At 41.7% G+C, this 26556-nt stretch overlaps 1 protein-coding gene across 2 annotated transcripts in view; it reads left to right on the top strand.

Moving 5' to 3' along the window:
- Positions 1-19710, top strand: part of CAVIN1 (caveolae associated protein 1) — a 50740-nt gene extending 31030 nt beyond the window's left edge. The window contains exons 2-3 of one of the 2 annotated variants that reach the window (XR_010091272.1): positions 15497-18345; positions 18439-19710. Coding sequence is in view for 1 of the 2 variants with exons in the window: in XM_063458943.1 (XP_063315013.1) it covers positions 15497-16159 (663 nt within the window). In the remaining variant the exon portion in view is untranslated. Of the gene's footprint in view, positions 1-15496 lie in introns of both variants that reach the window. The other variant, XM_063458943.1, reaches the window with a different exon arrangement.
- The last annotated feature ends 6846 nt before the right edge of the window (positions 19711-26556 follow it).

Consider the following 26556-nt stretch of genomic DNA (forward strand, 5'->3'; position numbering starts at 1 on the left):
GTCATTAAAATCCTGGCCTACTTCACAAATTACAATTAAATTTTTTCAAATGACTGCAGAGAGCCACCCTTCATGGCATCTATGCTATTCTAGTGATATGTCTGCCTTAACACGTCTCCTTTCTCACCAAAGCACAGTGAGTAAACACAGCAGAGCTCTTTGGATATATTGCGTTGTTAAACTTAAAATGGTTTGATCTTAGTTGATAATACTTGCATACCAATGTGTCCTTTAAAGGGTTAATGTTTATATTCCTAAGTCCCAAATCAGTAATCAGGTTGTGGAAACTTCTTGTTTCCTGACACAGTTCACACTCATTGTTTAGTGCCCAACACCCGTTGTATGACGGCACTGTCCATTGTTCCATTATATTCTTGTTTGGTGCTAATTGCAAAAGCAGATTTTGTGTTCTACAATCTTGAATGTACCGAGACGTGTTCATGAGAACCTTAAAACATTAAATGTAAAAAGATAACTAATACTGACTATGATAAATTGACTATGTTCATGTTGCTTAATCCCTGCTCACCAACTTGGCCACAGTGAGTATTTGATATTTGTACTATAGATAACCTGAGAATTGTCATTGTGGATATTCACTGAAGATTACGTATATCTTGTTCAGGGTCTCATTAATTGAGGATATAGATATAGTATTCCTTTTGGCATTAACAATTAGGATGTTTCTAAAATCAAGGGAGCCTCACTGGTTGTCTTCTGGTGTCCTTCAATGTTGCTCTAGGGCAGTGGTTCCCAACCCAGTCCTCAAGTGTCTCCTACCAGTCCAGGATTTAGGGATTACCCAGTTGTGATTTTAAAAGAAAAAAAAAACACACTTTAGACACAACAGGGAAATCCCGAAATCCTGGACTGGTAGGGGGTACTTGAGGACTGGGTTGGGAACCCCTGCTCTAGGGTAACCCCCTGCATCAAGTACCCATTGATATCAATTGAGATTTTACATGAACATATGAATATATTGCATTTGAAATACAAACCATATAGTATTACTAAGCACATGGCCCGATTTGTCAGAAGGCCAATGAAATCACGGCTTTGTGGCGGCAGGAAGGAGAATGGAAAATCAAATATCTCCCTCACCTGCTAGCCCATTCTTCACTGGAACACCACAAGTAGCCTACCCTCACAAATGCAACACAACAAGCAACCACACACACATTTCTAGAAACAGCCACCTATTCACATTCATTATTTAATCATACCCCAAACTAGTTGCATTAACGTATCCAAACACATTACATTTGTTTTGCATATGTGTATATATCTATGTGTGGGAAGGAGGAGTGGTTAAATTGAGTACACTGGCCTTGGGGAAGCAAGGAGGGTAAATCCAGCCCTGAGTAATTACCTTTAACAGTACTTCAAATAAATGATCAATAATGTCAAACTAGCCTTGGTTTTATAACTGTTGATAAAAAAAAAGATGCATCTTAGACAAGCGATCCCCACCCTAGTATCAGTCTATATGTTTTTGCTGGCATTTTGAACAGAATGTTCTATTTCTGATCTGTTGGCTGCCGTGTGAACTAGGAATGTATGAAAAATACAGGGCTGGATGAGCTAAACAGGGTTATGGTAAAGAGCCAGGATCTGGCCTGGGAATAACATAGCATGTCCACAAATAGCACTGGTTGTCATTATTTACACCAGTTGAAATTCTGGGAGGCAGGGGTTGGCAGTAAATTCGTCCTCTCATTCAGCAGCTGCCATCTTTAAAAATTCTGATGCAAGTTTGATGTATAGTAAACATCACGGACGGCACTCTTCTCTAAAGGGCATGCTCTTCTGAGAAGATCAATTCTCTCCCTTAATTTCTGATGAACTGAACTGGTCATCAGTTAATTGTTTCTGTGGTCAAATATATAAGGATACTGGAAAAATTATTTATCATAAAATAACAACTGATATCATAGCTAGAACTTAGTCCACTTTCATTTGTTAAAGGGACACTCCAGTGCCAGGAAAACAAACCGTTTTCCTGGCACTGCAGGACCCCTCTCCCTCCCACCCCCCATCCCAGGTTGCTGAAGGGGTTTAACCCCTTAAGGACCAAACTTCTGGAATAAAATGGAATCATGACATGTCACACACGTCATGTGTCCTTAAGGGGTTAAACCCCTTCAGTGACTTACCGGAGTCCAGCGCCGATGTCCCTCGGCGCTGGTCCAGGCTCCGCCCACGCTCCTCATCCGGCTGTGGAGACTGATTGCGCATGTGCGGCCGCCGGCGGGGTGAGACCTACTGCGCATGCGCAGCAATGCCGTGCACATGCCTTAGACCTCCCCATAGGAAAGCATTGAAAAATGCTTTCATTGCTTCCCTATGGGGATTTTAGCAACGCTGGAGGTCCTCACATAGCGTGAGGACGTCCAGCGACGCTATAGCACAGAAAATCTGTGCTATGAACCAGGAAGTGCCCTCTAGTGGCTGTCTATTAGACAGCCACTAGAGGAGAGATTAACCCTGCAAGGTAAATATTTTAGTTTATGAAAATTGCAATATTTACAGTTGCAGGGTTAAGAGTAGTGGGAGTTGGCACCCAGGCCACTCCAATGGGCAGAAGTGGTCTGGGTGCCTGGAGTGTCCCTTTAATGTTAGAACCTTTAGTCAAAAAAGTGGTAAGTGAACACACACTATATAAAAAAAATAAAGGGACACTTTATATAAATGAAGTTGATATAGTGCCAAGAGACCCACAGACTCACTTACCTCAAGGGGTTAAATGTCCTTGAACGGTTTAACCCTGTAGTTTCCTCCAGCATCTATCTCAGCTCCCCCCCCCCCCCTACTTGCAAAAGGTAGATTTCTTTGCAAGCCAGTTTTGTGAATAGGGAGTACTGATTGGCTCTCAGCCAATCAGCACCTGTCGGCAATCTGTACTTCCCAAATCTGAAATTTTGGAAGAAAATAAAGGGGAACTGAAATCAGGGCTGGAAGCACTTCAGGGTTAAATCATTCGAAAACGGTTAAACCCCTGAATGTAAGAATGTGCTGGGGGCCTCCTGGAACCATAACAACTTAATTTAGATAGAGTTGATTTGGTACCTGGAGTGTTATTTTACGCCATAGGTGCATGTCTGACTCAGTGCAGTACATTTACATTACAGTATTCATTTTTTAGTGAAATATTTTAATGTACAGTGTCAGAAAAATGAGAATCTTAGTGGAAATGGGGCACAAAATAAATTTTCTATAAATTGTTACATATTTACCCTTTACGGAGACCCAGTTTCCTACATTAGTCTAGTTCATGGCTTATATAATTTATAAAGTGTTAGTCTGCTGATGCACATACAGTAAAGATTTTAGAATGTTCAATTAGATCAATGTTAGAAATTATACTGATTACTGAGCTTGTCAAAACAGGATTCTGTATTTTCCATATCCAAAACAATCTCCTGCAACTTAAATTATGGCCATCCCTGTTTTATGTCAATGTGACTGGTACAAACAGCTGTGCCAAAGAGCACGCTTGTTCATTTCAACCCACCCTATAAACCACACTAAACAGAGGGTTGCTATGGCAACAAAGTATGCAACATCCTGCAGAACTGGACAAGCCTAAAGGGCCTACATTTTCGTATGAACCTTAGCTTTAAATTAGTATTTTCATTCCACAGTTCTGCAGGACAATGATACTATTTGTACCTGTAGTTTACTACTGTATCATTTTGTACTTACAGTTACATGTAATTAATAATCTGGCTGGTAGTACTTTGATTGGCAAATATTGTAATTGTATGAGATAAATGGCTAGTCTTCTCAACCATCCCGCCTCGCCACTCCTAGCCATAAATTCCTTTGAATAACTGTTTCTCTACTCTGGAGGGCCAATCTCCCATCCATCCCTGCAACAAACCCATTTAATTTTACTCGGCTCAATCTACCCACCCACCCTGGTCCCTTCTACTTATATAGCATGCTCTTCCAGCTGTTTGGAACCACAGCCAATCACCTCCTTATTACCTTCACATGCTATCAGCAGCTGCAGTTATACCATTAACTCTCTATACCATCTCATACAAATCCCTCTGCTGCCTTTTGTCTCACCTCCCCAGTTTAAATAGTAGACTGTAAGCTCACGGGCAGGGCCCTCTCTACCTGTTGTATCGGTCTGTACCTATTGTATTGTCTTTTCCCCAATTGTACAGCGCTGCGCAATATGTTGGCGCTTTATAAATACCAGTAATAAATAATACATTTTAAAAAGTCTATGATTAAGGTTAAGGAATGCTTGTGCATTTTTAAGTGTATTCTCATGTAGAACTATTTGTTATTGGGGGGTTGCTTTATAAATAGCTTTTTGTATTTCTTATTTACAGATTTGCTCTGAGGCACCATTTTATTAAGTACATCTGTACACTTACTCAGTATGCATATCTGTTTAACCAAACTGTTAATAATTAGAAAAATATTTTCTGTTGATAAATCTCGAGGGTTGCTGAGACATGCAGAGGTTAGTGTCAGAATTTAGCATAAACATGTGAATCAACAGATCTGATCTGCCTTGTGTCAAAAGTTCAGGCTGGTGGTGTTGCGGTGGTGGGGTCTATGCATATGTTTGTGTGTGGACTGTTTGTATTATTTGTATGTGGGGAGGCTTATTGGCAGCTCTGTGTATAGGTAGCAGTGTGAGTGGCTTCCTTGGGGACTGGGCTGGCCAGGTACAGCTCAAGGGCAGGAACTGCAATAGCTGTTGTGGGCTGCTGTACTCCAGTGCGGATTACCGCCAGAGCCGGTGCTAGGATTTTTGACTACACAGGCGAAGATGCAAAAAATAAACAATGCATCTTCACCTCTGTGTCTCGTAGCCCCCTTTTGAATGTCTTACCCCCATTAGTGTTGCATATCCAACCTCTTCAATGTCTTACTCCTTTGGCCCCTTTGTGCCCTTTAGTGTGTCTCCTACAACCTTCTTATGTATGTATTCTTCTTATGTATTTCTTACTTCCCCGCCAGCCCCTTTCTGTCTCTTTCTTCCCCCCAGCCCCTATCTCTCTCTCTTTTTCTCCCACATAGACATGGATACAGGCAAAAATACATACATGCACAAATACACAAACATACAGACACACAAACATACAGACACACAACCATACAAGCACACAGACATAATTATTCAGGCACACAGTCACAAAGATATACAGACACACAGTCATTAAAGGCACACAATCAAACAAACACAGTCATACAATCTACACATACAGGTACATTGTCGTGCAAACACAGACATACAGTCATACAGACACAGGCACACACAGAAATACAGACACAGACATAAAGAAACAGAGAGGCATATAGAGACATACATAAACAATGATACAGACAGACATACACACTGACAGACAGACATATATACACACACACACATTGACAGACAGACATATACACACACACACACTGAGATATATACACACACACACACTGACAGACAGATATACACACACACTGACAGACATATACACACACACACACACACACACTGACTGACAGACATATATACACACACACTGACAGACAGACACATACACACACAAACACTGACAGACAGACACACACACACACTGACAGAAATACACACACACTGACAGACAGGCACACACACAGACAGACAGACACACACACTGACAGACAAACAGACACACACACAGACAGACACACACACTGACAGACAGACAGGCACACACACTGACAGAAATACACACACACTGACAGACAGAAATACACACACACTGACAGAAATACACACACACTGACAGAAATACACACACACACTGACAGACATACACACACACTGACAGACAGACATACACACACAGACAGACATATACACACACACACACACTGACAGACAGACACACACACACAAACACAGACAGACACACACACACTGACAGACATATACACTCACACACACACACACACACACACACACACTGACAGACACACACACACACTGACAGACACACATACACACTGACAGACAGACACACACACACTGACAGACAGACACATACACTGACAGACAGACACACACACTGACAGACAGACACACACACTGACAGACACACACTGACAGAAATACACACACACTGACAGACAGAAATACACACTGACAGACAGACATACACTGACAGACACACACACACACACACTGACAAACAGACATACACACACACACAGACAGAAATACACTGACAGACAGACATACACACATACACACACACAGACAGAAATACACTGACAGACAGACATACACACATACACACACACAGACAGACATACACTGACAGACACACACACACACAGACAGACATACACTGACAGACACACACACACACACTGACAGACATACACTCACACTGACAGACAGACAGACATACACACACACTGACAGACAGACATACACACACACACTGACAGACAGACATACACACACACTGGCAGACAGGTTCAGGAGGGTGGCTTACCTGGGATCCAAAGTGCTGCCTGAGGTAGTTGGGAGTTGGAGGAGCTGGTCCTGCCCAGCCCCCCTCCTCTCTGCCTCCTCTCTGCTCTCTTCTTGGGAGGACGTGAGGGGGCCGGCTGTAGCTCCGCCCCTGCTGGGCGCCAGCCGCGCTGTGTGTTACAGAGGGAGCAGGGACATGACGTGTTCATATCCCCGCCCCCTCCACACACTGCCGCGGCACTGCCGGTTTGCGCTCCCTCCTGCCGGTCACCCGGACTTTTGCGCCCCCGCGCCGGTGCACCCTAAGGCAGCCGCCTTATGGACGTGCCGGCCCTGATTACCGCTCACAAGTTCTGGGCCCTCTCTGTGCTGCAATGCGTAAATTGATGATTGTCCCTCATCTCTGCAATCAGCACCCAGTTTGCACTAACAGATACCCACTGGGACTCCTGATAGGTCAGATCCTGTTTGTCTCTGGCAGCCGTGAGTGCCATGTATGGCACACATGCCATAGGTTGCTGACCCCTGGTCTAGAGTGTTTCCCGCACCACATTGAGTCCATTCCACCACAAAATCATGCTGTTCTGGGAAGAAAGGGAGGACCAGTATTAGAAAGTTTGAGAACTGTTCTATTGCTTGCCATGTTCCTCATAATGTTGTTCCTCATAATCTCCTCTATCATGTTCATTTTGCTTTATTAAGAATTAAAGGAGCATTCTAAACACCATAACAACCATAGCCCACTTTAACAGTTTTGGTGCCAGTAGTGCCCTGGCACCCTCCCTCAGAAATTTGTCAAACCATTTAAGGACTTTTGACAACTGACCTTAGTCTTGCCTGATGCCTACAGCCATATTCCTGTTGCCTGATTCTCCTTGTAGGAGTATCCTGTTCGGTCCACTGGGCTAAAGAGGGCCAACCTGGGCCACTTTAATTTGCTCTGTCCTATATCGGGCAGAGGAGACACTCGGCAGATGTGGTAAGAGTGCATGGGAGACAATAGCAAACAATTCTTAAATAGTTTGCCAAATTCTTCTGGGAAAGCACCGGAATGGGCTGGCGTGGTTATTGTGATTGGAGTGTTCATTTATATCTACTCTTGTTCATGGGCAAACCTCATCTATACATTTCAGATCAATAAAACGTTTTAGAAAATATTATTCAGGTATATGGTTTAACAATACATTTAAAACTGCAAACTCCATTTGATGTTTTCTTTAGTTCTCTATTAGACGTTTCTGGATGAAGATGGCAGAATGAATTGCTACAAACAGATAATTCCCATTGACTGCGAAGCTTTTTACAGCTATAAAATTCAAGAACCTTCTCTTTATCAGAGCCCACTGCTGGCACAGTCATATTATGTTCTCTGTCAGCTGATTATCAGCATCAAAACACCTTCTGAACCATTGTCATCTCTATTAAATACACTTTGTCACTGGCAAAAGGGACTTTAAAGATTTTTATAGAAAGATCAAACTTAGACATATTTAGTTGTGTGGTTAAACATACCCAGTAGAAATTAATTTATATGAAATTCAAATACATGCATCGTATGTAAACCAAATACTACATTAAAGTGAATATCAGTTACAAACGACATCATCACATAAAAGTGCATTTAAGTGCAATTTCAATACACATGTATGACTTAAAGACAGAGTCAGCCAAAAACATTGTGCTGCTTGGGTCGAAGGATGAAATGCTGCCCCACCACACCCCCATACCTCACGCACATTTAGGAGATGCAGTGTGTGTTTTGTATGCAGTGTGTATAGTGGATACAGAGTGTGTGTGTGTGTTTATGTGCATGTGTAGTGTATGCAGTGTATGTGTGCATGCAGGGCAGTGGGTACAATGCCTTTATAGTTGATGTTGTGTAGTGGCTGCAGTGGCTGTGTAGTCGATGTAGTGTGTGCATTGTCTGTGTTTGTGTATTTTGTGAAGTGTAGTGGTTGCAGTGTCTGTGTAGTGCAGGTAGTGTGTGCAGTGTATGTGTGTCTGTTCAGTGCATGTAGTGTGTGTAGTAAATGCAGTGTATGTGTGTAGTGGATATAGTGTATGCAGTGTCTCTTTGTAGTGCATGTAGTATGTGCAATGTATGTGTATGTAGTGCATGTAGTGTGTGTAGTGGATATAGTGTATGCAGTGTATCTTTGTAGTGCATGTAGTATGTGCAATGTATGTGTGTGTAGTACATGTAGTGGATGCAGTGTCTGTATGTAGTGTGTGTAGTGGATGCAGTGTCTGTGTAGTGGATATAGTGCATGCAGTGTCTCTTTGTAGTGCATGTAGTATGTGCAATGTATGTGTGTGTAGTACATGTAGTGGATGCAGTGTCTGTGTGTAGTGCACGTAGTGTGTGTAGTGAATGCAGAGTCTGTGTGTAGTGAATGCAGAGTCTGTGTGTAGTGGAGGCAGTGTCTGTGTGTAGTGTGTGCAGGGCCGGACTGGCCCACCGGATACCGGGAAATTTCCCAGTGGGCCGTCGGCACCTGGGGCCGGGGAGACATTTCAGTGACCTGCGGCCGCAGGGAGAACTTGAATGGCGGCCGCAGGGGAAGTTCTTCTGGCGGCCGCTGGGGGAGCAGGCTGTTCTGTCTCTGCTCCCCCGCCCTCGCGCGCTAGAAAGAGACCATATTCCGGCCCCGGTCTCATTAAGCTGCGCGCGAGGGCGGGGGAGCAGAGACAGAAAAGCCTGCTCCCCCAGCGGCCACCAGAAGAGCTTCCCCTGCGGCCGCCATTCAAGTTCTCCATGCGGCCGCCAGCACACCTATCAGTCTGCCCACACAGGTAGCAAAAAGTATGTCTGTCAGTGGGAGTGTGTTTGTGTGTGTGTGTGTGCCTTTGTTTATATTATTCTCTCTATTATTTTTTGGCTGTGGCTGATATGCAGTGGGTGTAGTGTGTGTAGTGAATGCAGAGTCTGTGTAGTGGATGCAGTGTCTGTGTGTAGTGGATGCAGTGTCTGTGTGTAGTGGATGCAGTGTCTGTGTGTAGTGGGTGCAGTGTCTGTGTGTAGTGGGTGTAGTGTGTGTAGTGAATGCAGAGTCTGTGTAGTGGATGCAGTGGATGTGTTTAGTGGATGCACTGGCTGTGTGTACTGGATGCAGTGTCTGTGTGTAGTGCTTGTAGTGTGTGTAGTGAATGCAGAGTCTGTGTAGTGGATGCACTGGCTGTGTGTACTGGATGCAGTGTCTGTGTGTAGTGCTTGTAGTGTGTGTAGTGGGGCTGTGAGGGGTGATCAGTTTTAAAAAAATTAATGATTACGTGTATTTTCCCCTCCCTGCCTCTTACCTGTGTTAGGGGGGAGCACTAGTTTCCATGGTGGCCTAATGGCACATTTTGCTGTGTCCTGTGGAAAAGGGGTACAGAAGTCTGATGTTTCCCTACTGCAGCTTCATGTCTTCTTCTCTCGCGAGCCGAGTGAGCGTTGCCTCGGCAAGGCTTAGCTTTGCCTTGGCAACCCGCGGCAACGCTCTCACAGTGTTACGAGAGGAGAACATATGAAGCTACAGGAGGGAAATATCAGGCTTTTGGGCCCCCTCTCTACAACACAAGGTAGCAGGGGCCCAGAACTGCATACATATATATATATATAGCAGTAATCGATATAGATATATATATAGAGAGAGAGAGAAAGGGGTCCCAGGCTTCACAGCAGGTACTTTACAGTGTACATGGGTGGTAAAATGCAGCCCCTGTAAAACTGCTGCCTGGAGCCACTGGAAGGCCGGCCCTGATTTGTTGCCTTTTTTTGATCCGCATAGATGGTTCCGATAGTACCTGCTCTGCCTTTTTTTTTTTTTAGAAAAGCTATAAATAAGTTTATAAAAAATGTTACTGTATTATAATAGTATATACAATAACAACTATTTCTTGGGTGCACCATGTAAATTACAGAGGGTAGGGGGGTGGAGAGGCAGTTACAGGGGGTGGGGGGTAGTAACAGGGGTTAGTGGGATGGAGGGGCAGTAAAAGGGGATAGGGGATGGAGGGGCAGTGACAGGGGTGGGGGGTAGGGGGTTTGAGGGGCAGTGACAGGGGGTGGGGGGTTAGGGGGATGGAGGGGCAGTAAAAGGGTATAGGGGGATGGAGGGGCAGTGACAGGGGGTGGGGGGTAGTGGGATGGAGGGGCAGTAAAAAGGGATAGGGGGATGGAGGGGCAGTGACAGGGGGTGGGGGGTAGTGGGATGGAGGGGTAGTAACAGGGGGTAGGGGGATGGAGGGGCAGAGACAGGTGGTAGGGGGCTGGAGGGGCAGTAACAGAGGGTAGGGTGAAGGAGGGGCATTGACAGGGGGTAGTAACAGGGAGTAGGTGGGGTAGTAACAGGGGAAGGGGAATGGAGGGGCAATGACAGAAGGGGTAGAGGGGCAGTAATATGGGGTACGGGGGATGGAGGGGCAGTAACATGAGGTAGGGGGCGTGGAAGGGCCTAAATTGCCTAATTAGAGAGCCGCCTCTGCATGCATGATGCCAGTGCCTGTATTCACCAGGAATGCTAGTTTTTCTACAATCATTTGTATTTATTTTCTTAAAAGAAGCTCTCACTTCTGTCTGAGAGGAGGCAGGAAGCGGTAACTGATCAGTTTAACTACTTACATTGGGAGGACCCCATGGCACTCATGACACCATAACCAGTACATTTGGGTTGCAGTGGTTATGGTGTTTAGAGTGTTCCTTTTAATACTCTGTTTTATAAACACCTAATTCTTTGCATGTAATACTTGCAGTGAGCATTTGTCACGTCTCTTGTACTTGCTTTTGGAGAAATTCAGACATTTTGTCACCTTCTGGGGTCTTTTCATATTTTGCAATATATCTAGTGATGAGCAAGATAATGCTCCCTCAACTATCACTAGCAACAGCCTTTTGTAAAGTTTTGATAATTGGAAGATTTACCATAATACCAAGTAGTCCCTAGGTTGCCTTATGATAACTTTTGACTGCACAGTGAAATTCTAACACCGTCTTTAGGAGCATTCCATTAAGATTGTACCTCGTATGAAATGCTCAAATGCTTTTTGGGGGGTGACAGAGATGCTTTGATATTTTCCCATTGGGAACAATAACAAATGTATTTAAAACATTATTCCTTTTGGTGGTGTTTAATACAGTGAGCAGAGGATTTCTGTTTGCATGAGTTAATCCTCCAGTGCCGTAGAAGAGGTGATGTTGATAATACAGAATAATATGCACTGTTATGGATCCTGTAAACAACGTGGTTTTGTATAAGAATAGAATTAACACGGAATCCTCCAATTTACTTTAGTGTTTGCTGAAATAAGGTAAAGGAGAATAAATAGATAGAATCTCTGATGTGGACACTTTATTAATATCTTCATCATAGGCCAGTGATGGTGAACTAATGGCACACTTGCCACAGCTGGCACGCAAAGGCCTGTTTGTGTATGTTGGCATGTGAGCCATAAGTTCGCCACATTGAGAGTACAAAACCTAAGCCCAACAGGGGAAATCAAGGGATCTCCCCACCTTCCGCTGTAGGCCTGGCACTACCATAAAGAATGGACTCCATGGCTGGTGACGAGATCAAAGATCTATCTCACCGGGCAAGCCGCCCTCAAGTTCTCCTTCTACTGTAGCCTATCATTGCCGCGGTTTACCATAGCAATAATTTCAGCCTTCTTTCGCTTGCCGAAACACTGACGAGAAGGTCAGAAAGATCATCAATTGTTACTGTATCTCTTGTGCATAGATGACTTGCTGGCATTTTGGTTCTGGACTGTCCTTACGGGTGGGATCAGTCTAATATGCAAAATGGTATAGGTTCTCTTTGTAATTGCACATGTGAGCAAAAACCTAATTCCCAGGTCAAAGGGTCAAAATTGTTGCTAGGTATTTGTGGTGGCTTTAATAAATTCTTTGCACAAGGCTGATGAGTTCTAATTTTCATAGGATCGGGAAGTAGAGACCCCTAACTGGAGCCAGATGTGAAAGTATTTGTGCATAACTATTTAATTTAATTTAAAGCATAACTTTGCCCCCGCCAACGGGAGTCTCATATCATCATATGGCATTATTAGAAACAGTTACAATGGAGAAGAACAACAAGGAGTGCAACAATAAGCAACATCCACAACACAATATATCGAAGGCCAGAGGCAAAAGTGTGTCTTTCTTTTTGTAATATACCATTCTGGACCTTTGCAGTTGGAGAATTACATGAAGCAGCCCATGAGAAGGCATGCTCCAGGTGTTAGGTGAAACGATATCTAGACTTACTATTCCTGCAAATCTAAGGACAGAGCTACAATGCCTGATTTATGTGCAGGATCCCATTTCCTCTTCTATTTGTTATAATGTTTCTTCTCTCCCTTTTACTTCTTGAACCACACTTAAAGGGACACTATAGTCACCAGAACAACTACAGCTTAATGTAGTTGTTCTGGTGAGTATAATAGTCCCCTTCAGGCATTTTCATGTAAACACTGCCTTTTAAGAGAAAAGGGACACCTCCCAGTGGCCACTCCTCAGATGGCCACCGGAGGGGCTTCCTGGCTCAGGGCTGCACAGTAGGCACTCTGCATGGAGACGCTGAATTTTCCTCATAGAGATGCATTGATTCAATGCATCTCTATGAGGAGGTCCTGATTGGCCAAAATAGCATTTGGCCCCGCCCCCGTGCTGATTTGGCAGACCCGCGCGGCGCTGGTAATAAGGTGAGTTTTAAACTTTAAAAATAAAGGGAAATTCCTTTAACTCTGCTATTTTTCCAGCCCAGCAATTCTGGCTTAATTTGAAACTCCCTGGTCAGTGCACTTTAATTCTTAGTATTTTTTTCATTTAATATTTCTATCAAGAGAACTGGGGTCTACAACCCTGCACCAACAGAGGTGATGGTTATAAGATTAATGGCTTAATTTAATTAAACAATGTTATATACTATTTATTCCAACTATCTCATCCAACTGGACTAATATTATCTGAGCTGCCGCTATTTTCAGAAAATGCTTTATTTATTTTTAAATAATGTTATGTAATATGTTCTAGTTTAAAAAAAAAAAGGCAAATGGACAGAACTGGCAAATAGACAGAAAAAAAAGTCAAATAGACGGAACCCTTCATGTGCATTCATGAGACAGAGAAAACTGTATTTGTGCAGAAGCTTGGCTGAATGAGCTAGAGAATGGAAAATATTGTACAGACGGGAAAAAATGATTCCATTGGCAGCCAGTTGCACATTGCAGTAAATTGGGTAAATATGACTAAAGTTTAAAGCAATGGACAAACAGAATGTGTCACATGTGACCTCCTTGATGCATTTTGAGAACAGCTAAAATCATGTTTTTTGGTTAACCCTTTGAGTATTAAGAGTGTGAATGTACAATTCATGTCCTGTTCTGAAGATGTTCTGAAGTGGTTGTAGGAATGTTTTGTTGCCATAGTATTGGGCAATATTGTGGCTGTTGGTCTCTGTGAAAAAAAAAGAAATAAGTAACATACTGAAAACTAGGAGGAGTTTTTACAACACCGCAGTAATTAAAGGGTTACTCCAACCTGGTCCAGATTAACATAGGGCATAATGGAGCTGAAGCTCCAGGCTCATCCTCATGGAATCGGGCCATTTTTTAACCCCTTAAGGACACATGACATGTATGACATGTCATTATTCCCTTTTATTCCAGAAGTTTGGTCCTTAAGGGGTTAAACTACTTTTCACATGCTTTTGCTTTGTGCAGAGGGCATTAAAGGACCACTATGGTGCCAAGAAAACAAACTCGTTTTCCTGGCACTATAGTGTTAACAGGTCCCCCCCACCCTCAGGGTCCCTCTCCCGCTGGGCTCAAGAGGGGTTAAACACTTATCTTTCTCCAGCACAGGGCTCCCTCGGCGCTGGGGAAATCTCCTCTCTCTTCCGATGTCAGCGCTGAATGCGCATGCACGGCAAGAGCCACGCGTGCATTCAATCAGTCTATAGGAAAGCATTTCTCAATGCTTTCCTATGGACAGCAGCATCTTCTCATTGTGATTTTCACAGTGAGAAGCACGGAAGCACCTCTAGCAGCTGTCAATGAGACAGCCACTAGAGGCTGGATTAACCCTAATGTAAACATTTCTCTGAAACTGCTATGTTTACAGCTGCAAGGTTAACCCTAGATAGACCTGGCACCCTGACCACTTCATTGAGTTGAAGTGGTCTGGGTGCCTATAGTGGTCCTTTAATTATCCCAATTGTTCACCAGCCTTTCACTACTCACGTGAGCCTATTTAAATCCTTCTCTGACATCACTTCCTGGCCTTGTTGTGGTCGAGAGGGCATTATAGTATTCAGTGAGTTTTCTGGTTTTCTATTACTCTTACCTCTGACGTTTGTGTAGTCGATTTTTCTACCTTGATCTTGGCCTGTTTCCAGTTATCCCTATATTCTATCAGGACTATATTCTATATTAGAGCATGGCCACTCTAAGGTCTAGGAATATGCGCTGTATCTTTTTAACTATTAGTTGTCTCTTGCTTTCGTGTTGGGGTAGAACCTTGACATCATTAAAACCAGGTGGACCACATGTTCCTCCAGCCACCTCCACGCAGACTGAGCTGGCATAGCAGGAAACGTCCTTATAGTCAGAGCGGTCTGATTGGCTGGCTTATTAGGCAAGTCCTAGACTTAGTAACTTAGTCAAATTGTTTGAAAGATGGTATCAGCAATAGCTCATTTGTAATATGTTGGTGTTTTCCTTTGACCATGCAGACTAGCAAATATTAACAAGCACTGAATTTATAGAATTGAATTTAAACAAGTTAAAATCATGAGGTGGAACTTATAAGACATCACCTCATGAAAATACTGTGGTTTAGTTTTCAGCAGATATGCTGTAAACCCCGGTTAAACATAAGATATTTACTTTTAAGGTACCTAGAATAACATTAATATAAAATTTAATAATTCTTTGCAAGGGTGGTGTTTGTTCTTTTTTTTTTTTATTATTGTTTTTTTATTCATTTTACTTCTCCATCTATTTTTGTTTTGTTTTTTTACTGACATGTTAATTGTATTTTCTTCCCAGGATGAGGTAAAATTGCCATCTAAGCTGAGCATCAGCAAATCTCTAAAGGACACAGAGAAGCAAGAGGTAGAGGAAGAAGAAGAGCATAAAGAAAATAAGGAAGAAAATGAGAATATACAGCTCTCCTCAGATGAGGAGGTGGAACTGGAAGAAATCATTGAAGAGTCCAGAGCTGAACGCATCAAGAGGAGTGGGATGAGACGCGTTGATGATATCAAAAAAGCATTCTCTAAAGAAAAGATGGAAAAGACCAAGGTTAAGACCAAAGAGAACCTAGAAAAAACAAAGCAAAATCTGGAGAAGACCAAACACAACATCGAGAAAAAAATGACCAAGCTGGGAACCAAGATAGTGACAAATGAAAGACGAGAACAAATGAAGACCTCAAGAGACAAGTTCAAAAAATCCTTCACTCCTGACCACCCTGTATATGCCCGGTCCAAAACAGCAGTGTACAAGGTGCCCCCATTCACCTTCTATGTTAAAAAGATTAGGGAGGGTGAGGTTGAAGTCCAGGCCACAGAAATGGTAGAGGTTGGTGGGGAGGGTGAAGAAGAAGAAGCAGCTGACCTGCTGAGAGGTGAGAGTCCCGATCCCAATTCCCTCCTGCAGATCTCTGAGGACACTGATGCTGTGTTGGCTGAAAGAAGTGACAGCGACTAACAAGGAAAAATTCTGTTTCCTCCACTTGGACAGCTTACTACCTTTCACATTTCAAACCAATTTACCTATCTTACCTTTCATATACACACATCTCGTTCCTCTATATTTTTGCAGTTGTAACCACACGTCAAAAAAAGAAAAAACTGAAAAAAAGAAGATATATTTACGCATATGTAACCATATTTCTACTTAACAGGCGGCACTAGCAAATACAAAATAAATTTTAAAAAAATTCCAGTATTATAATATTTATGTAACCAAATCACAGATACTTTTTTTTTCTCTACTATCCCCTTAGTTCCTACCAATAATTATTTCAGTGCCCCCCCCCCAATAAAAGGATCTGTGCCAAGTTTGCCAAACTATACTGTGTTTACAAGTCAGCCATGCTGTGTACTCTACAGATGTTTCAATATCAATATTGCTTCCCACCTTATAATTATAAAAGAAAATGCAAGTAATGTGTTAGCAGGATCGTAGTTATAATGCAACTAGCCTTATGTTTAACATTTACAACAGGGTTTATTAGCTGAATAGTGAATTGTGATGTCGAAAAAGAATTAAGAGAATTTTAGGCCAAAAAGCTGAGATGCAAAAAAAAAACTCATTCACAATGTGATTGTTTTGATCTGCATTTTACAATTTGATTTTTAATTTTACGTGATTCACAATTTAGTAAATGCTCAGTGTATAAGTGAAAGTTTGGTGAACATTACTTTCATTGTTCAAAAATGAAACAAACAAAAAACTATAGAAGTCATTCGAATAAGTCACTCTCATAAAAAAATAAAAACCCAATAAAATCCACACTGCACTTTTTACTTTTTTTCCCAATCCCAGTTCTTTAATCACTTGCTGTTGCTAGATTTAGGATAAAATGTAGACATTCTTTAATAGCAAAATTACATTATATTTCACACTAATAAAAGCTATGCAAAGAGCTAAAACAGTCAAGACCGTGCAGATTGTTTGTTGTGGTTAGGGCTGCTCTTTGGTTGACAAGGGATAGAAAAGAGGCTGAAGAATAGTGTCCGGGTTGATGTGAGATATGCATGTCCTTAAATTGTTTTATAAAAGGCATACCTCGGAACTGAGAAAAGAAGTGATACATAAGTGAAATATTGAATGAGCAGCACAGAGAAAATATTTTTTTAAATATGCACTGTAAAAATGTTATGCTGTTTTTGAATGGAGACATGTATTGAGGGAGATGCAGTTTATTTAGCATGTAGCAGAGAAAGCAGTGGGGTCTCATTGCTGTACCCATGAGACATAGTAGAAATTAAGACGAATGTAGTCATTCCTTTAGGTAGCTATATGACTGGATTCAAAAGGACAATAGTACTTAAGACTAAAAGCTTGTAAAAAGGACGTTCTAGCTTAAAGATGCAAGTGGCGTTCAATGTCAAATTCTGTTAACTGATTATAATTACATTTTCTGTAAACAAACGATCTATGATAGTCATGCGCTGGAGTAGACACTAGACAGAACCACGTCATGGGAGGTCTGGCAAGGGCAATTGCCCCACAGCCTTTAGCAAACAGGCTTTATGGGCTGTAGCCTCAGAGCACCATTGTTCTGCTGATTAAAAGCAAGTAGAGATAGGATAGGATGTCTGTTAGCAGGCAACTACAGAAGTGAGGCAGTAGACATGGATTGTGTAGGCCAGGGCCTCTGCTAGTGTGGGTTTGCGCTTGTGTTGGTGACCCATATTCCCAGTGTTCTCCATGGCTGGACTAGCACACTGGTAATGTTTCCTGGGAGAAAGCAGTACCTGAGTTCCCTTGCAAGACTAATGCGTGTATAATATAGAGATGCTTGCAAATAGCTTCTGGATGAGCTGAGACAATGTTGTGAATAGAGTCATGTTGATCACTTAGGCATACACAGATTTCTGTCAATGCTCCCTCATGCTTTGTAGAACATATTGATTCACACAAAGATCCGTGAAATTTTTGTGCAGGCCAATAGTTTGTACTGACCTTGTATATTGACATAGGTTGCCAGCCCACCTCAGAAACACATTGATAAAGAGGTTAAAATGCTCCTTTTGCAATACAACAGTCCGTTTTTGAATAAGAAGATAGTGTATTATACTGTCAACACTTCTAGGCAGAAAATAGAGGGTTATCCTGAAATCCAGAAGTTAGAGGTACAGTCTGGCAGCTTAATGGTAAAACTAAGGGTAAGTTCCCAGAAATATATTTACCACACATTTACTACTCACCAATTCTATTTCAGTGTAATTTAGAGAAGGTGTCGTGGTAGAATAAGGCAGGCAAAGAATAATAGAATAGCAGTATCTTATGATACCCTTTTTATTTAATGTTTATTCCAACCACTTCTGCTTTTAGAAGTGGTTGTCCTGCAAGAAATCTGTATGTGCAGCATTTGAGCTCGAAACGCTGCCTATACAGAGATATTTGTACATTTGTGCCAGGTGTAATAATACCTTTAGCACACGTGACCGAGTCAGTGTTCCAGACTCTAATGTGAGTCCTTTGCCAAATATACACCAGCTGTCACTCAGCTCAACTCATATACACCAGCTGTCACTCAGCACATGTAAATATACACTGCCCCATGCAGAGTGCGTTCTCGATTTCTGATAGAGAAGCATTTGATTCAGGACTTCTCTGTCAGAATGATCTGACTGGCAATCACGGTGCTTGAAGTGCATGCACCGTAGCTCTAACAATGCTTCTCTATGAGAAGCATTTGATTGGACCTCGGACCAAGAAGCAGTAAAGTGAGATGGCATGGATGTAGGAGGGGGCACTAAAGGGGAAACTTTGCCCCAGCTCTGGATTTAAGGTAAGTGCTTGCCTTTATTTTACATTTTATTTTATTGGAAAATGGGGGCAGTAATTCCCAGTGATTTACTAAGGCTTAGTGAATTCTAGGCTTAGAGTGACCCTATGCTAAGATGTAAGAAATATAAGTACCGGTGCTAAATGGTATTGCCATAAATGGTGCAGCTGGTGACTAGTTGCCTACTAGTGTTATTCAACATTGTGCTTAATTTATTGAGAGCTGTAATGTGTCTTGCCCCTAGTGGTCTTAAAATAGTCTATATTCCCAGGTGTGTGAATCGCGGATAAGATATTAATGTTTACCTTACAAAGCATGGCAATAAATATATACTAAGAAGATTAAGCAACTATTTTTCCCCTTTTCTTAATTCTTGCACTGCCTTACTCTATACTAAATCTGGTGTAAAACTATTTGAAAAAATAAATTAGACTATACTGATTTTAAAATAGACGGGGAATTTAACATTTAGTTATCACTCTGCAGATAAACCTCCAACGTCTAAACAGGTTGGGTAACATAGAAATCAAGTTTATGTATTAGGTAATGTGTCACAGTTGTTCATGAAGATATATATTACTTCTGAACGTTCATGTTAGGAAACAAAATTCCTATTATTTAGAAATTTGGCAATGGGGTGTATTATGTGACTGTGCGCTTGCCAGAAGGATGTGAAAAACCATTAAAACATGTTGTCCTTATTGACATGTAAAGACATTAAACACTATATTTTGCCTTGTTTGGGTCTGTTTTTTGGGGGGTTCTCACACTGAAGTGAGTGGGCTCATGTCAGTTATTTGTCTCCAAGCAACCTACATTTGGCAGGAAAGTTATGGAATGTCTGTACAACATTCCAAGTATCACAGGATAATTAGGCAATGCCTTATCAACAGTGCCAGGAAGCCAAAATTTAGGTCAAGGTCAGGCAACCTTCGTCACTCCAGATGTTGTGGAATGCGTCTCCCATAATGCTCTCACAGCTTTAATTTTAGCATAGCAAGCTTAAGGAGAGATATAGTCCACAACATCTGGAATTACGAATGTTAGCTACCACTGGTTAGGTCCCGGAGAGGGGGAAAATATTTTAAATTAACATCTAAAATCTCTGTCTTGCATACACTAGTAAATAAAAACAAAGTGTATCCACCTTACAGAAGAGAACACATGAAGAATCCATGAAAAAAACAGCTTAAATCACGAATCCATTTTCTTCTGAAAGATCTTTACAACCATATCTAGCATTGCAAAAAAAAAAACAACATTTGGCCATTCAAAGTCTTCACCTCAGACTTGCTATGGGGGGGAGGAGGGGACTGTTTAGTCCGATTTGTATATGAAGTTTATTGCAAAACAACTTTCAAATTGTCTTTAACAAAAATATCAAAAGTGTTTTGTTAATTTGCCAATTTAACGGACACTATAAGCACAAGCACAACTTAAGCTTAATGAAGCCGTTTTGGTGTATAGGCTGTGCCACTGCAGTCTCACTGCTTAATTCTCTGCCATTTAGGAGTTAAATCACTTTGTTTATGCAGTCCTAAGAACACCTTCTCTGCCTGTCACACACACACTCCCTGTACACTTCCTGTATAGAGAGATTTAATTTTCAAACTTTTTGTGTTGTTTAATGTGTTTTATTTAGAATTAATCTCCTGCTTAATTAATAACCCTGCAGGAGTCTTCTGTGTTTTATTTAAGTTTAGTTAGCAGAGCAGGTGAAACGATCTTCTAAATTAAACACATGTATATCTGAATGGAAACAAACCCTTTTTTTTTTTCCATGTTGGCTATGCAATTTACAGCCACAGTGGCTTGTGCTCGACAAACTAAAAACAAATTGCTTTGACGCCTCAATGGCAGAGAATTGAGAAGTGAAAGTGCAGTGGCATGATCCATACACCAAAACTGCTTCATTAAGATAAAGTTGTTTTGGTGACTATAGTTTCCCTTTAAATGTATAACTGATTATAAAGAGGATCTCAATTAAAAGTAAAGGCATCTTCGAAGGATAGGGGTTCCAATACCTGGAATCTTTTTTTGTAGAACCGGTACATTTTAACCAATCTGTTTACAATAAATGCAGTTTTCCCAGAAATGTTTTTTAAAAAAAGGTATGTCTCTTAAGCTGTTCACCTATGTTACAGCATTTCTAAATATACTATTTTATATCTGTGAACTTACATTGAAAAATTACTGTTAAGAGATCAGTGTCTGGAAACAAGGCACAGACAGCTGGGAGAAGCTGAACTCATTGCTTGTCGCACACCAAGGTGGCACATGGATTCAGTATCTGCCAATATTGTGAGTAATGGTTAGCACAAATTAAAATATGACCACCAAGCAGAGGGATCTCATTCAGAGACATTAGAAATAGATGAATTCTCCCATGTCCACTGTGGTTGCGGTAACATAAAAGTATTTCATTTGGGGGTAAACAAACGTGCATCTTCTGCAGTAGTGCTGGATGTTTACCCTGCCCTGCCTGTCTGAGCAAAACAGTGTGTGTTGTGCAATGTGAGGGTGCAGCAGAAGGTAACTAGGTTACTTGGTATCAGGGGCCAAAATGTATGCCCCCCTCCTCCCCATGAATTGTAGAATTTGTTTTGCATGTCACTACACTTCCAACCTCCTTTTGTTAATTTCACACACATGCATATACACACATTCATGCACACATAGACTCTTATACACACACTCACATTCGTATACATACCAATAGAGCAGGGGTGTACAAAAAGGTAGATTCTCAGATGTTTTCAAACTACAACTCCCATGACTCTTCTCATGCCTTTAGAATGACAATGCATCATGGAAGCTGTAGTTTGAAAACATCTGCAGACCTACCTTTTGGGCACTCCTGCCATAGATTGTATGCTTGTTTGATCAGGGCATTCCTCGTCCCTTTCTCTATTTGTGAAGTGCTGTATAAACATAAGATATAGACCTTGTTTTTTTACAATGAGGACCATCCAATCTCCATTTTCCTCCCTTTGCTGGGAGCTGCTGGGATTACTCTGTGCACTACGTGCAGCCTGCACGTTTATATTGGCACTGCAGGCACCTGCCACTCCATGCCCGTGACAGAAAAGCACTGGTAGAAAACTGCTCCAACCCCTGCCCCCCCCATGGTTATTACGCCACAGGGATATTATCTGTAGGCCCACTGGAATACAGTGCAGTTTAGAATAAGCAACCTATTAATTATTTTTAGAGGGGCTACAAACTCTCCAGAAGTTTTCAATAGGTGCGGACCTCCTAACCCTACTCTGAAAGGAGGTAAAGCACAAATTAGGGCATATCCCAATATGTCAAAGCAGAAGGGGTGATCCAAGAGTCAAGGTCAGATAATACATAGGTCATTACAGGCAGAAATGAAATAATGTGACAAGGGCCAGTACACTGTAACACTTCAGATTTTAGCAGGAAACATAAATATACACTGTAGCTTTTATTACAACTGAGCAGTGCATTGTTGGCTAAAAGGGTTTATGGAGAAAGAAGGTGGAATGTCATGACCTGCAGGGTAGCACTGGAATCACCATGTCACTCTGGGAGTGAAAACAGCCCTCTAAAGATTGACAGGCCTTTCCTGTAGTCTAACAATGTTTTCACTGATTACAATATGTACAATGTTTGCTGCAACTGAGTCCTTATAAATTGTCTTCTTATACCTTGACTGCATGGATACCATAGCCTACTCCACCTACCTAGTGGTCTATAATTCTTGAAACCTAATATAGCTCTGTTCTATGCCTTTTTGTATCTTCCTATAGTTTAAAAAAAATTGTAGTTTTTCTAGACATTCCATGTTATATTCATATCACTGTATATTGTTACCAATTTTATGATGAAATGTCTAAGAGAGCCTGTGTACAACACTATGCACTTCAAAAATAAAGAATTGAAAAACAAAACAAAACAAACAGCCCTGGTCTGAAAAGGTGCCATCCCCTGCAGGGTAGTATTGGCATAACTGGCATGTCACTCTGGGAGTGAAAACAGCCCTGGTCTGAAAAGGCACCACCCCTGCAGGTGTCACAAACATGTTGCCACCAAGGCCCTATGACCTCACAGCATGCCCACCACCATCCCAGGGTCTCCGCTGAGAGAATAAAGACTGCTGGCACTGACGGTGGTGCAGATGCCATCGCATGGATCTTTGAAGGAGAAGCCTACTGCCAGAAGCGCTGCCTCCCAGGCAAGTGGTCACGGCGGCTTCCTTACCTGCGCAACTGAGTGCAGGAGAAATGGGCAAAGTCCAATACCTCAGAGCATAATATCCAAAAGATAAGGTCAGACAATAACATAGGTCAGTCCAGGCAATAAGGTGTTCATTGACAAATAGCGTGGCAAGGGTCGATACACTGGGAAACACTGTAGACTACACTGCAGCTCTGATTACAACAGAATTGATTTATCACGTTTACCCCTGACTAAGTGTAAGCTGAAAGGGAAAAAATCTCATTAATATAAATACTTTATTAAAGTAATGTTCAAAGTATACACAAGTGAAAAAGTGTTATTGTATTTCATAGATCAGGAAGCATAAAAACTGTCTAACTAGCAAAAGTAGTAATAATTGCTAAAGTTATAGAGTTAGCGTTATACAAGATGTCTGATTAACCAACATCTCTTGCGGCAGTATTACCAGGAAACTTCAGGACTACACCAGAAAAAGATGCATCCTTTATATTTGCAATAGTGTTGCTTTCATAGTAACCTCAGCAGGGGTAATCAACCTTCGGTACGCCAGATGTTTTGGACTACGCCTCCCATGATGCTTTGCTAGCATTATGGGGGATGTAGTCCACAACATCTAGAGTGCCGAAGGTTGCCTACCCCTGCTCTAGGGCCTGCACAAAATCCTTTGAATTTGCAACAATGTTGCTATTATAGTGTCCTCTAGTGGTGGCTTGTGGCAATAATCAGATCTCTAGCCTGGTTCTACTTCATATTCAAACCAGCAGATCACCACCAAGTACAATATATGAACTATAACTAGACCGTCCCATCCTTACTACTACTAGTTATCTTTATAAATACACAACCCAGAGGACTAACTGGGGATATTAAATATCACTGGTCCTAAGACTTTAAAGAGACACTATAGTCACCAAAACAACTATTGCTTAATTAAACCATTTTGGTATATAGATCATGCCATTGCAGTCTCAGTGCTCAATTCTCTGCCATTTAGGAGTTAAATCACTTTATTTATACAGCTATAGTCAGATCTCTCTGCATGTGACTTGCACAGCCTTCCTAAACACTTCCTGTAAAAAGTCATCAAAAGTTTGCACTTCTTTTATTGCACATTCTGTTTACTTTAGAATTTCTTATCCGCTGCTATGTTACTAGACCCTACAGGAGCCTCCTATGTGTGATTAATGTTCAATATACAGATAAAAACTTTGAAAGTTAACATGAGATTGAAAATTAAACCATTTTGTTTTCATGCAGACTGTGTGATGGGGGGGTGGTGGCAAGGGCAGCATAAACAGAAACAAAAGGGATTTAACTTAAATGGTAGAGCATTGAGCAGAGAGACTGCAGTGAAATGATCTATACACTAAAACTGTTTCATTAAGCTAAAGTTGTTTTGGTGGCTATAGTGTCCCTTTAATGCCAATTGAAGATTATTTTAGTTTTCGCGGAGCAATAATCTTAATTTTAATAATGACAGGAGGTGAACGTTTTGCATTCTCTCTTTACTGCACCTCCATTGCAGCAAAACAACAGTAAAGCAAACAACCAGTCAGAGGAAAGTAACATTGAATAAAAGGGTTGGACCAAATTAGCACTTTCTCTGCTTTGCGGCAAAAGGAACTTCCAATCGTCCAATAAGCCATCATCATCAAATACAACTTTAACTTGGAATCCACAAACAAAACAAGACGTGATAAATGAGCACATTACACAGCAACAGAAGAAAGAAAAACTGCCATTCACATAACAGAACATCTAATATCATGCAAACAATGTAGCTAAAAAGAGTTCTAACCACATTCAAAATCAGATATAAAAACGGCAATGTAAAACACAAAATAAAGCTGTAAACAAAATCAGAGAAATTGAACAACAAGAGTGGGAAAAAGAGGCGGGAAAATATTTGCGTCCTGTCAGTATTAAGAAAAGATTATTTCTTCACGAAAGCTGGAATAGTTTACAATTTTGCCACATGACAGAAAGCTTCATGTTTCATTTTTAATACATCGTAAGCAATGAGAGTGAGGCATGAAAAAAGGGGCTAAAATACCGTCAAAAAGGAACCCCCCAGGGAGCGGGGCCCGACTGCCATATGAAGCAGTCGCACTTGGAGTGAGCTCCGGATGAAATCGAGCAAATACACCAAAAATTACTTTTACGAGGCAACGTCTCCCAATAGCGTGGCATGCACCCTGTATCATCCGGTGTCACACATGGAGGCGTCTCACCTCTTGACTTGCGGTCTAGCCCTGAAACTCTGCTGCGACCTGCACGTGGGTGCGTACGGGGAGAGGCGGCTGCTCTCCCGGCTGTTAATGGTGTCGGAACAAGTGGAAGTGTTAGGGGTTCCCGTCCCCAAACCTACCGGTGGGGGTCATCCAGGCATTTGCTCACTCACTGGCTTTGGTATATGAGTGAATCAGTTATCCTGAAAATATCCCAACTACACAAGGCCTAACTCACAGAGTTGACAAAATGGCGGGCGCACTACTGACCACTAAACAACAAATACAGGGTGCGCTGGATAAAATAAACGAAAACGATAACACAAAAAGGAAAGTCTCTATAGGTACAGTGTAGACCTTGAGTAAATGTTCTTCTGTTCTCGCTTTGGAATCGCAGTGGTTGGATATGAAACACAAAAGCAGAGAAGGGGGGGACCAATAGTGCAAAACCGTATGGTAGAGAGGATCACGAACAACACAGACGTAGAGAAATGCCAACTTACAATTTTTAGAGCTAAGCCCAGCTCTAGGTAAAACAGCTTACAGTGGTATTTGATACTCCCCACATGTAGGATATAACTGGGCAATTGGAGTCTCCACACGATTCTTTAAAACTTCTGAGACAGACGTCAGCATATAAAATATATAAAAGAAAAAAACCCAATGGTGCAATAACTTAGGTAGTACTGCAACAACAGACAACACAGAGGTCCTAAGAGTGCCAACTTACAATTTAGAGAGCTATAACCAGCTCTGAGTAAAACAGCATACAGTGGTATTTAAACTCCCCACGTGTAGGATATTCCTCTAGTGATGCTTGTAGTGCCGGTCTTATGAAAAATAAAATCACAAGAGAGGGCCCATAGTGTTTTCCTTATGTAAAAATGACAAAGTGATAAAAAGAAACGTACTTACAGTGTTCAGAGCAGCCACACTGCTCTATGAACCAAGCGTAGGTGGAATAATCCCCACCAGGGATTTCTTTTGCAGTACTGGATCTTGTTAAAAATGATGATAAACAAGCAGACATAGGAGACCTCCGCAAGAGGGTCTCTGACATAGAAGATAAAGAGCAGACTAGGGAACACCAGATGCAGGACGCCCACGACCAAATCGAGGATCTGGCCACGAAGGTGCAGAAACTTACCCGGTCG

This window comes from Pelobates fuscus, chromosome 6, assembly GCF_036172605.1.
Source record: "Pelobates fuscus isolate aPelFus1 chromosome 6, aPelFus1.pri, whole genome shotgun sequence".
NCBI lineage: Eukaryota > Metazoa > Chordata > Amphibia > Anura > Pelobatidae > Pelobates > Pelobates fuscus.